The sequence below is a fragment of the Anomaloglossus baeobatrachus genome, chromosome 9, assembly GCF_048569485.1.
Source record: "Anomaloglossus baeobatrachus isolate aAnoBae1 chromosome 9, aAnoBae1.hap1, whole genome shotgun sequence".
NCBI lineage: Eukaryota > Metazoa > Chordata > Amphibia > Anura > Aromobatidae > Anomaloglossus > Anomaloglossus baeobatrachus.
The window spans coordinates 227,692,389-227,705,430 of record NC_134361.1 but is presented as its reverse complement, the minus strand read 5'-3'; the positions used below and the strand labels follow the sequence as shown (position 1 = coordinate 227,705,430).

General features: G+C 50.1%; 1 protein-coding gene across 1 annotated transcript in view; it reads right to left on the bottom strand.

Moving 5' to 3' along the window:
* Nucleotides 1–11,572, bottom strand: part of ZER1 (zyg-11 related cell cycle regulator) — a 40,121-nt gene extending 28,549 nt beyond the window's left edge. Inside the window, exons 1-3 of the mRNA XM_075324689.1 lie at nt 11,380–11,572; nt 3,441–3,701; nt 1,749–1,899 (exon numbers count right to left, since the gene is read on the bottom strand). Of these exons, the coding sequence (XP_075180804.1) occupies nt 1,749–1,899; nt 3,441–3,598 (309 nt within the window). The 5' untranslated portion in view covers nt 3,599–3,701; nt 11,380–11,572. The remainder of the gene's footprint in view (nt 1–1,748; nt 1,900–3,440; nt 3,702–11,379) is intronic.
* Between the last annotated feature and the right edge of the window lie 1,470 nt (nt 11,573–13,042).

Sequence of the window (13,042 nt, the reverse complement as noted above, 5' to 3'; positions counted from 1 at the left end):
CAGAGCACGCTCACAACACCCGGACTCACAGAGTGCGCTCACAGCACCGAGCTCACAGAGCACGCTCACGACACCCGAGCTCACAGAGCACGCTCACAGAGCACGCTCACGGCAACCGAGCTCACAGGGCACGCTCACGGCACCCGAGCTCACAGGGCACGCTCACGGCACCCGAGCTCACAGGGCACGCTCACGACACCCGAGCTCAAAGAGCACGCTCACAGCACCGAGCTCACAGAGCGCGCTCACAGCACCCGGACTCACAGAGTGCGCTCACAACACCGAGCTCACAGAGCACGCTCACGACACCCGAGCTCACAGAGCACGCTCACAGCACCGAGCTCACAGAGCGCGCTCACAGCACCCGGACTCACAGAGTGCGCTCACAACACCGAGCTCACAGAGCACGCTCACGACACCCGAGCTCACAGAGCACGCTCACAGCACCCGGACTACTCACAGAGCACGCTCACAGCACCGAGCTCACAGAGCACGCTCACAGAGCACGCTCACGGCACCCGAGCTCACAGGGCACGCTCACGGCACCCGAGCTCACAGGGCACGCTCACGGCACCCGAGCTCACATGGCACGCTCACGGCACCCGAGCTCACAGGGCACGCTCACGGCACCCGAGCTCACAGGGCACGCTCACGGCACCCGAGCTCACAGGGCACGCTCACGGCACCCGAGCTCACATGGCACGCTCACGGCACCCGAGCTCACATGGCACGCTCACGGCACCCGAGCTCACATGGCACGCTCACGGCACCCGAGCTCACAGAGCACGCTCACGGCACCCGAGCTCACAGAGCACGCTCACGGCACCCGAGCTCACAGAGCACGCTCACGGCACCCGAGCTCACAGAGCACGCTCACGGCACCCGAGCTCACAGAGCACGCTCACGGCACCCGAGCTCACAGAGCACGCTCACGGCACCCGAGCTCACAGAGCACGCTCACGGCACCCGAGCTCACAGAGCACGCTCACGGCACCCGAGCTCACAGAGCACGCTCACGGCACCCGAGCTCACAGAGCACGCTCACGGCACCCGGACTCACAGAGCACTCCCACAGCACCCGGACTCACAGAGCACGCTCACAGCACCCGGACTCACAGAGCACTCCCACAGCACCCGGACTCACAGAGCACGCTCACAGCACCCGGACTCACAGAGCACTCCCACAGCACCCGGACTCACAGAGCACGCTCACAGCACCGGAGCTGATGACACCTGGGCTCATAGAGCGTGCTCACGACACAAAGGTAACAACATCCAGGCCACAGAGCACGCTCAAAACACAAAGAAGTCCATCCTGTGCTATCTTTGGATTTGCCGAGCCTAAAGTCTGTGCCTCACTGATCCTGACAATAGGGGGTGGCCACTCTACAGAATAAGTAGCCTTGTATACCCAGTCATTCCGAGGAAGCACAGAAACAAAACCCCGGCGCCTGCAACCTCACTAACCTAGAGTTACAGCTCTCAATGACAACAGCATTAATATGCAGAGCTACAAGCCAAAGCAACGCGGGTCACACAATACAGGCGCACGGATTACCCCGGATCAAATGATCCCCCTCACAAGAGTAATGGAAACCGATCCGCCGCTATCAGATCACATTGCCAAGCAGTTTCCTGTGTCTGAATCAAGGACATGAAATAAGGACAAATAGACGGGAGATAAGGTCGCCCTCTGTCACCTGCCAATTCCTAAGACACGAGGAGGACACAGATACGGCGCTGCTCACTTGTTTAGCGATGGCCTCCAGATCTTGGTCCTGGACGATGTCCTCCCTTAGGTGTAGACGGGTGAGGCGCGTGCTCTGCGGCTCAGAGAATAAAGTGAAGAAACTCTCGTGAGGCTCAAAACCGCTGTCTGCGTTCACCAGCTCGATGTATCTGTGGAATCACAATGGGTAATGTCACATACTAAGATTTAACATCTTCACAACCCAGGATGTAACGGTGGGTCCTAAATCAGGAAGGAGTAATCACCGCCGGCTGCTGCAGTGTGCCGGCCGTGATCCCCGCACATATCTGCTGATATATCTTTGAACAGCAGACGTGTGCCTCGCAGGTGCCGGTGGATCCGCGATCCACCCGTGCCTGTTAACTCCTTAAATCGCCACAGTGGGGAACGCGCCTTTCCCCACCACCATTGGAGGCTCTGTGACACGATCACGGGGAGCTGATGGTTGTCATGGTAGCGACAGGTTATGTGATGACTCCTGTCGCCATCATGACATAGTTCCTGTTCCAGCGGACATAAGAAGAACGCAGCATTTCTGCTGATCAGAGCTGTGCATGTCTGATCAGCAGAAATGAATGAGCGATCAGACTGCTGATCCTTATAGTCCCCTAGGGTGACTAGTAAAATAAAAAAGTAAAAAAAAAAAAGTTTTACAAAATTTTTAAAAAAATAAAAAAACCCTAAAAGTTCAAATCACCCCTTATTCGCCCCATTGAAAATTAAAGGGTTAAATAAAATATATACATATTTGGTATCGCCGAGCTCAGAAATGCCCGATCTATCAAATTATAAATCGGTAAACGACGTAGCGGCAAAAAAATTCCAAACGCCAAAATTATGTTTTTTTGGTCGTCGCAAATGGTCAGCAAAATGCAATAATAGGCGATCAAAATGTAGCATCGGCGCGAAAATGGTACCGTTAAAAAAGTCAGCTCGAGACGCAAAAAATAAGCCATCAGTGAGCCACAGATCCTGAAAAATGAGAACGCTACGGGTGATGGAAAAATGGGGCAAAAAGTGCGCCACTTTTTTTTGGACAAATTTCGGATTTTTTTTAACCCCTTAGATAAAAGTAAACCTATACAGGTTTGGCGTCTACGAACTCGCACTGACCTGAGGCATCCCACCCACACATCAGTTTTACCATATAGTGATCGCGGTGAATAAAATACCCCAAAAACAATCGTGTAATTGCACTTTTATTGCAATTTTTCCGCACTTGCAATTTTTTTATGGTTTCATTTAAAAGTACAACTCGTCCTGCAAAAAAAAAACAAGCCGTCATATGGCAAGATTGACAGAAAAAATAATAAAGGTATGGCTCTCGGAAGAAGGGGAACAAAAAAACCCAGAAAAATGGAAAATCGCGGGGGTGAAGGGGTTAAAGGGGTTGTCCAGGACTGGGCCATCCGGCCGCTGCTGGAGCCAGAACAACACAGCTTCACCTCTGTATATTGGCATTTTACTGTAACTCCTATTCACTTCAATGGGAGTGGAGCTGCAGTACCAAAGAGCGGCCACAAGAGGTGCTGTTCTGGCTCCATATACTGTGTACAGTAGCAGGAGATGACAAATTTGAGCATCAATATTTACGCCCTGGACAGCCCCTTTAAGGACCGCACCGTCGGCATGGTGGAGGTCATCTGCCCTCTGCCCGTCCTACCCACGTTCAGGCCCATCCGTTACTTACTCGTTCACGAGCCGGTCGCAGATCTCGCTGGGCAGGAAGATATCCGGATGGAGACGGAGGATTTCATTGTCTAAGAGGTAGCAGAGTGTCCCCTTTAAGTTTCGGAGGCAGAAGTCAGTGCAGATGGTCATGAGGGATTCCGGGCTGTCCGTCGCCATCTTGCTGCGTTGCTCCAAGGGACAAGCCTGCTGGACAGAACGGGCACCAGGACGATGATGCCCCCCTCCGAGGTTAACTCTTCTGGGACATGGAGGTGCCGCTCTGTAGGAAGAAAGCAGAACTTTGTTAGGAGTGTCCATTAATACTGCGGGACCTCAGAAGGCCGTACACTGGGCATAGCCCTTGTGGGCTGGTGGTTAGTAACCCAAAAAGACGATTATACACTACAGTTCAAAAGTTTAGGGTCACTTCGATATTTCCTTATTTTTGAAAGAAAAGCACATTTTTTTTTTCAATGAAGCTGACATTAAATTACACAGAAATCCCCTCTATACATTGTAATGTGCTAAATGACTATTCTCGCTGCAAACGTCTGGTTTTTATGCAATATCTACATAGGTGTATAGAGGCCCATTTCCAACAACCACCGCTCCAGTGTCTAATGGTACATTGTGTTTGCTGTGTTAGAAGGCTAATGGATGTTTAGAAATCCCTTGTGCAGGTATGTTAGCCCAGCTGAAAACAGTTTTGCTGATTAGAGAAGCTATAAAACTGCCCTTCCTTTGAGCTAGTTGAGAATCTGGAGCATTACATTTGTTGGTTCCATTAAACTCTCAGAATGGCCAGAAAAAGAGACCTTTCCTGTGAAACGCGACAGTCTATTCTTGTTCTTAGAAATGAAGGATATTCCATGCCAGAAATTGCCATGAAACTGAAGATTTCCTACAACGGTGTGTACTACTCCCTTCAGAGGAGAGCACAAACAAGCTGTAACCAGAGTAGAGAGAAGTGGAGGCCGCGCTGCACAACTGAGGAGAGCACAAACAGGCTGTAACCAGAGTAGAGAGAAGTGGAGGCCGCGCTGCACAACTGAGGAGAGCACAAACAGGCTGTAACCAGAGTAGAGAGAAGTGGAGGCCGCGCTGCACAACTGCGGAGAGCACAAACAGGCTGTAACCAGAGTAGAGAGGAGTGGAGGCCGCGCTGCACAACTGAGGAGAGCACAAACAGGCTGTAACCAGAGTAGAGAGAAGTGGAGGCCGCGCTGCACAACTGGGGAGAGCACAAACAGGCTGTAACCAGAGTAGAGAGAAGTGGAGGCCGTGCTGCACAACTGAGGAGAGAACAAACAGGCTGTAACCAGAGTAGAGAGAAGTGGAGGCCGCGCTGCACAACTGAGGAGAGCACAAACAGGCTGTAACCAGAGTAGAGAGAAGTGGAGGCCGCGCTGCACAACTGAGGAGAGCACAAACAGGCTGTAACCAGAGTAGAGAGAAGTGGAGGCCGCGCTGCACAACTGAGGAGAGCACAAACAGGCTGTAACCAGAGTAGAGGGAAGTGGAGGCCGCGCTGCACAACTGAGGAGAGCACAAACAGGCTGTAACCAGAGTAGAGAGAAGTGGAGGCCGCGCTGCACAACTGAGGAGAGCACAAACAGGCTGTAACCAGAGTAGAGAGAAGTGGAGGCCGCGCTGCACAACTGAGGAGAGCACAAACAGGCTGTAACCAGAGTAGAGAGAAGTGGAGGCCGCGCTGCACAACTGAGGAGAGCACAAACAGGCTGTAACCAGAGTAGAGAGAAGTGGAGGCCGCGCTGCACAACTGAGGAGAGCACAAACAGGCTGTAACCAGAGTAGAGAGAAGTGGAGGCTGCGCTGCACAACTGAGGAGAGCACAAACAGGCTGTAACCAGAGTAGAGAGAAGTGGAGGCTGCGCTGCACAACTGAGGAGAGCACAAACAGGCTGTAACCAGAGTAGAGGGAAGTGGAGGCCGCGCTGCACAACTGAGGAGAGCACAAACAGGCTGTAACCAGAGTAGAGAAAAGTGGAGGCCGCGCTGCACAACTGAGGAGAGCACAAACAGGCTGTAACCAGAGTAGAGAGAAGTGGAGGCCGCGCTGCACAACTGAGGAGAGCACAAACAGGCTGTAACCAGAGTAGAGAGAAGTGGAAGCCGCGCTGCACAACTGAGGAGAGCACAAACAGGCTGTAACTAGAGTAGAGAGAAGTGGAGGCCGCGCTGCACAACTGAGCAACAAGACAAGCACATTACAGTCTCTAGTGTGAGAAATCCACGCCTCACAGGTCCTCACCTGGCAGCTTCATTACATAGCACCCGCAAAACACCAGTGTCACCGTCTACAGTGAAGACTCCGGGATGCCGGCCTTCAGGGCAGAGGGGCAAAGAAAAAGCCATATCTGAGACTGGCTAATAACAGGAAAAGATTAATATGGGCAAAAGAACAGACATTGGACAGAGGAAGATTGGAAAAAAAGTGTTATGGACGGACGAATCCAAGTGTGAGGTGTTTGGATCACACAAACGTAGAACTACTGAAAAGATGCTGGAAGACGCCTGACGCCTTCTGTCAAGCATGGTGGAGGTAATGTGATGGTCTGGGGTTGCTTTGGTGTTGGTAAAGTGGGAGATTTGTACAAGGTAAAAGGGATATTGAATAAGGAAGGCTATCACTCCATTTTACAGCGCCATGCCATACCCTGTGGCCAGCGCTTGATTGGAGACAATTTCATCCTACAACAGGACAATGACCCAAAGCCACCTCCAAATTATGCATAAACTATTTAGGGAAGAAGCCGGCAGCTGGTATCTATCTGTAATGGAGGGGCCCAGTCACCAGACCTCAACCCTATAGAGCTGTTGTGGGATCAGCTTGACCGTATGGTGCCCATCAAGCCAATGCAACTTGTGGAGGGGGGAAGCATGGGGGGGAAATATCTCCAGATACCCTTGCAAATTACCAGCTAGAATGCCAGAGATCTGCAAAGCTGGAATTGTGCAAAGGAGCGATCTGTGCCGAAAGCCAAGTGTGAGGAGAAATCATTATTCCATGTAACAATCCTTATTCCTGACCTCGTCACTGTCTGAGATTCTCTATTCATTATCAGCTCATCTGTAAATAACAGGAGGAGATTCATGGAAAAGACACAATTGTCTGGAGGAGAACAAACGTTTGAACTGTAGTGTGTGTGTGCAGGATACGGCCCGGCCGCTTGTATCATTCCGGACCATAGCGGGGATTGCTGATCCCTCCACAGAGGCTCCGACCAATGACGTTTATCAATTCCACTGATCAGATCAACTGGAAACACAATGACGCGTTATCACAAGTACAGGGAAATCCAGGGGAATGGTCCCTGCACAGGAGAATCGCTTACATAGCAATCCCCCTGTAAATACACAGGGAGGTCCCTGCACAGGAGAATCGCTTACATAGCAATCCCCCTGTAAATACAGAGAGAGGTCCCTGCACAGGAGAATCGCTTACATAGCAATCCCCCTGTAAATACTAAATACACAGGGAGGTCCCTGCACAGGAAAATCGCTTACATAGCAATCCCCCTGTAAATACACAGGGAGGTCCCTGCACAGGAGAATCGCTTACATAGCAATCCCCCTGTAAATACACAGGGAGGTCCCTGCACAGGAGAATCGCTTACATAGCAATCCCCCTGTAAATACACAGGGAGGTCCCTGCATAGGAGAATCGCTTACATAGCAATCCCCCTGTAAATACACAGGGAGGTCCCTGCACAGGAGAATCGCTTACATAGCAATTCCCCTGTAAATACACAGGGAGGTCCCTGCATAGGAGAATCGCTTACATAGCAATTCCCCTGTAAATACACAGGGAGGTCCCTGCATAGGAGAATCGCTTACATAGCAATTCCCCTGTAAATACACAGGGAGGTCCCTGCACAGGAGAATCGCTTACATAGCAATCCCCCTGTAAATACACAGGGAGGTCCCTGCATAGGAGAATCGCTTACATAGCAATTCCCCTGTAAATACAGAGAGAGGTCCCTGCACAGGAGAATCGCTTACATAGCAATTCCCCTGTAAATACACAGGGAGGTCCCTGCACAGGAGAATCGCTTACATAGCAATCCCCCTGTAAATACACAGGGAGGTCCCTGCACAGGAGAATCGCTTACATAGCAATCCCCCTGTAAATACACAGGGAGGTCCCTGCATAGGAGAATCGCTTACATAGCAATTCCCCTGTAAATACACAGGGAGGTCCCTGCATAGGAGAATCGCTTACATAGCAATCCCCCAGTAAATACACAGGGAGGTCCCTGCATAGGAGAATCGCTTACATAGCAATCCCCCTGTAAATACACAGGGAGGTCCCTGCACAGGAGAATCGCTTACATAGCAATTCCCCTGTAAATACACAGGGAGGTCCCTGCATAGGAGAATCGCTTACATAGCAATTCCCCTGTAAATACACAGGGAGGTCCCTGCATAGGAGAATCGCTTACATAGCAATTCCCCTGTAAATACACAGGGAGGTCCCTGCACAGGAGAATCGCTTACATAGCAATCCCCCTGTAAATACACAGGGAGGTCCCTGCATAGGAGAATCGCTTACATAGCAATTCCCCTGTAAATACAGAGAGAGGTCCCTGCACAGGAGAATCGCTTACATAGCAATTCCCCTGTAAATACACAGGGAGGTCCCTGCACAGGAGAATCGCTTACATAGCAATCCCCCTGTAAATACACAGGGAGGTCCCTGCACAGGAGAATCGCTTACATAGCAATCCCCCTGTAAATACACAGGGAGGTCCCTGCATAGGAGAATCACTTACATAGCAATCCCCCTGTAAATACACAGGGAGGTCCCTGCACAGGAGAATCGCTTACATAGCAATCCCCCTGTAAATACACAGGGAGGTATGCACAATATCCGTACAGAGCAGAAACCAGCCGGAGGACTCAGGTGACAACGCAGATCTCTATCAGCCGCTCAGAAGGCTCCCATATCACTGCAGGACTAGGGGTATGGAAAAGCTGGGTGAGAACCCCTCTGGAAGCTGTTATCATGCCCATACTGGTTGGCACCCAACTTTTCCAGACTCCTGAACAGCAACATATGGAAGTAAGGGACGTATCAGTGCTCCTCAAGCAGATTTGCCATTGAAGTGATTGGGAAGTTAACTCACAACCTCCATGGCACTGGTAACGATGACCACGTGGGAGGTCAGTCACCCAGCTTTCCCAGATTCCTGAGTGTCAAATCTGTCTATTTATACAGTGATATGAGAGTGGATGACACATCCATCCAGCAGTCCAGGAAAACTGGGTGACAACCAAAAGCTTCCACTGATGTAATCACCCAGCTTTCCCACACTCCTGAATGGTAAACCTGCCTCTACTCGTTGTCACTCACCTTTTCTTAGGTTCCTGAATGGCATATACACAGGCTATGACTGTGCAAACTGCATCATTTACGAGTCAGGAGACAGGTAAAGCTGGGTGAGACCCTCTATGGCACTGGTGATAGAGACTATTCTGGTTGTCACTCAGCTTTCCCGGACTTCTAAATGGCAAATTTGTCTTCTTCGATTAGTAAACCTTCAGGCAGATTTGCCATTTAGGTGGTGACAGCCGCGGGACAACCTCCGCAGCTTTATTACTGGTGACTCATCTTTCCCAGACTTCTGAATATCTGTCACGGGGTAACCTGACGTCTCTTGCCGATTTGCCATTCAGGTGATTGGGAGAGATGAATCACACTCTATGGCACAGGGATACCCGGTTGCCAGGAAAGCTATCTGCCAACCTCTGCATGAGCGTTAATCAAAGCCATATTGGTTGTCACCCAGCTTTCCCTGACTCCTGAATGGCAGCTCCACCTACTTATACAGTAATATGAGAGTGAAATAAGCATCCATTATTTACTGTACAGACATCAGGGGTGACAACACCTACAGCACTGGTAATTATGACTATCCTAGTTAACACCCAGCTTTCCCAGACTCTTGAAGGGCACATCCACCTATTTATATAGTAATATGAGTGAAAGATGCACCATTTATTTACTATACAGGAGTCGGGAGTGACAACCTTGCACTGGTAATTATGACTATACTGGTTGTCACCCAGCTTTTCCAGACTGCTGAAGGGCACATCCACCTATTTATAAAGTAATATGAAAATGAAAGATGCATCCATTGATTACTGTACAGGAGTCAGGGGTGACAACTTCTAGGCAGTGGTAATTATTACTATACAAGTTGGTACCCAGCTTTCCCAAACTCTTGAATGGCAGATCCACTTACTAATGTGGAGATATGAGAGTAGGAGATGCATCAGTGCACTTACTGGCAGAGGATTCACTCAGGAGGAGGGGAGGGATGGCTGACAACCTCAGCAGGAGCGGTAATAGAGGCCATATTGGTTGTCACCCAGCTTTCCCAGACTCCTGAATGGCAGATCCACTTACTAATGTGGAGATATGAGAGCAGGGGATGCATCAGTGCACTGACTGGCAGAGGAATCACGCAGGAGGGAGGGATGGCTGACAACCTCAGCAGGAGTAGTAATAGGGGCCATATTGGTTGTCACCCAGCTTTCCCAAGTTCCTGAATGGCAGATCCACTTACTAATGTGGAGATATGAGAGCAGGAGATGCATCAGTGCACTTACTGGCAGAGGAATCACTCAGGAGGAGGGAGGGATGGCTGACAACCTCAGCAGGAGTAGTAATAGGGGCCATATTGGTTGTCACCCAGCTTTCCCAAGTTCCTGAATGGCAGATCCACTTACTAATGTGGAGATATGAGAGCAGGAGATGCATCAGTACACTTACTGGCAGAGGAATCACTCAGGAGGGAGGGATGGATGACAACCTCAGCAGGAGTGGTAATAGGGGCCATATTGGTTGTCACCCAGCTTTCCCAGACTCCTGAATGGCAGATTCACTTACTAATGTGGAGATATGAGAGCAGGGGATGCATCAGTGCACTTACTGGCAGAGGAATCACTCAGGAGGGAGGGATGGCTGACAACCTCAGCAGGAGTGGTAATAGGGGCCACATTGGTTGTCACCCAGCTTTCCCAGACTCCTGAATGGTAGATTCACTTACTAATGTGGAGATATGAGAGCAGGGGACGCATCAGTGCTTACTGGCAGAGGAATCACTCAGGAGGGAGGGATGGCTGACAATCTCAATCAGGAGCGGTAATAGGGGCCATATTGGTTGTCACCCAGCTTTCCCAGACTCCTGAATGGCAGATTCACTTACTAATGTGGAGATATGAGAGCAGGGGATGCATCAGTGCTTACTGGCAGAGGAATCACTCAGGAGGAGGGGAGGGATGGCTGACAATCTCATCAGGAGCGGTAATAGGGGCCATATTGGTTGTCACCCAGCTTTCCCAGACTCCTGAATGGCAGATTCACTTACTAATGTAGAGATATGAGAGCAGGGGATGCATCAGTGCTTACTGGCAGAGGAATCACTCAGGAGGAGGGAGGGATGGCTGACAACCTCAGCAGGAGTGGTAATAGGGGCCATATTGGTTGTCACCCAGCTTTCCCAGACTCCTGAATGGCAGATTCACTTACTAATGTGGAGATATGAGAGCAGGGGACGCATCAGTGCTTACTGGCAGAGGAATCACTCAGGAGGGAGGGATGGCTGACAACCTCATCAGGAGGGATAATAGGGGCCATATTGGTTGTCACCCAGCTTTCCCAGACTCCTGAATGGCAGATTCACTTACTAATGTGGAGATATGAGAGCAGGAGATACATCAGTGCTTACTGGCAGAGGAATCACTCAGGAGGAGGGAGGATGGCTGACAATCTCAGCAGGAGCGGTAATAGGGGCCATATTGGTTGTCACCCAGCTTTCCTAGGGGCAGGAGTGCCCTCTCCCTTAGCATGCAGCGTGCTGCCCTGTAATGCCCCAGGCTGTGAGCGCTGCAGCCCTGCCAGGGGATGAGAATGGTACAGGACATGTCCTCACCTTTATATAGCAGCGCAGTGTGCCGCCGCTTCCTGTCCTCCTCCGGGCCCGGATCCCGCACCGAGCCTGCTGCAGACCCCCCGGGGCTTCGTGCTCCTCAGCTCCGGAGCCTCCCTCTCCGTTCCGTCCTCACAGCCGATCCTCCTCCTCCTGCTCACAGGGCATCCTTCGGGCTCCGCTGTCAACAAATTCTGACGTCACTTCCGTTCTGCCCCCATAGCAACCGGACCGCTTGTGCCATTCCATTCATTCCCCGGAAACTTAAAACCCAGCACTTGAGTTCCGCCTGAAAAAAAAAATCTTTAGTGGGGTGGGGGGGGGTCATAAAGGGGGTCCCTAATTTATTATCTCTGCCCACCAGTACGTACAAAGGCTTACTCCAATACTACATGTCAATACAAGCACCTTTTTAATTTACTGCACATTAAACGTTTCAGCCATTTTTGAGAGATTACCATTTTTATTTACAGCTTGTTGTCATAGAGACCGACCACCACTGCTAGACAAGCACAAGTTGTTTTCTACTGAGCTGTTATGAAGCTGGCCAGGATCGCTGGAGCGCGCTGTTACCTCCCAGCTGCCCAGCTTCAGCAGTGGTGGTCGGTCTCCTAGGCAACGTCAGCCATTTTTAAGATATTACCATTATTATTTATAGATCACTGTCATAGAGACCGACCACCACTGCTAGACAGCAGAATATGCACAAGCTGTTTTCTACTGAGCTGTTATGAAGTCGGCAGGATCGCTGGAGCGCGCTGTTACCTCCTAATTGGCCAGTTTCAGCAGTGGTGGTCGGTCTCCTAGGCAACGTGTTGTAAACGGACAAGTATTAACATGGAAATAACCATTTAAATTCCATTGTTACAACTGACAGCGGCATCGAAGAGATTTTCGCAATGAAATGGGGTTCTTCTTCACCTCTCTCACCAAGGCTCTTCTCCCACGATTGCTCAGTTTGGCTGGATGGCCGGGTCTAGGGAGGGTTCTGCTGGTCCCAAACTTCTTCCATTTAAGGATTATGGAGGCCACTGTGCTCTTAGGAACCTTGTGTACTATAAAAATTCTTTTGTAAACTTGGCCAGATCTCTGCCTTGCCACAATTCTGTCTCTGAGCTCCTTGGACAGTTCCTTTGACCTCATGATTCTCATATGATGTGACATGCACTAGACAGGTGTGCGCCTTTCCGAATCAAGTCCTATCAGTTTAATTACACACAGCTGGACTCCAATGAAGGAGCAGAACCATCTCAAGGAGGATCACAAGGAAATGGACACCATGTGACTTAAATATGAGTGTCTGAGCAAAGGGGCTGAATACTTATGACCATGTGATATACTGAGCAAAGGGCCTGAATGCTTATGACCATGTGATATTTCAGTTTTTCTTGTTTAATAAATTTGCAAAAATTTCTACATTTCTGTTTTTTTTCTGACAAGATGGGGGATGGGGGCAGAGTGCACATTCATAAGAAAAAAATTGACTTTTTTGAAATTACCAAATGGCTGCAATGAAACAAAGAGTGAAAAATTGAAAGGGGTTTGAATACTTTCCATACCCACTGTACATTAAATACTAGAAGGTGGAACAATGTTTGTTGCTATTCATTCCTCGGGGTCACTTCTACACCCAGCTCCGTTTCTTGAAGCCCTTCCTTAACTGACC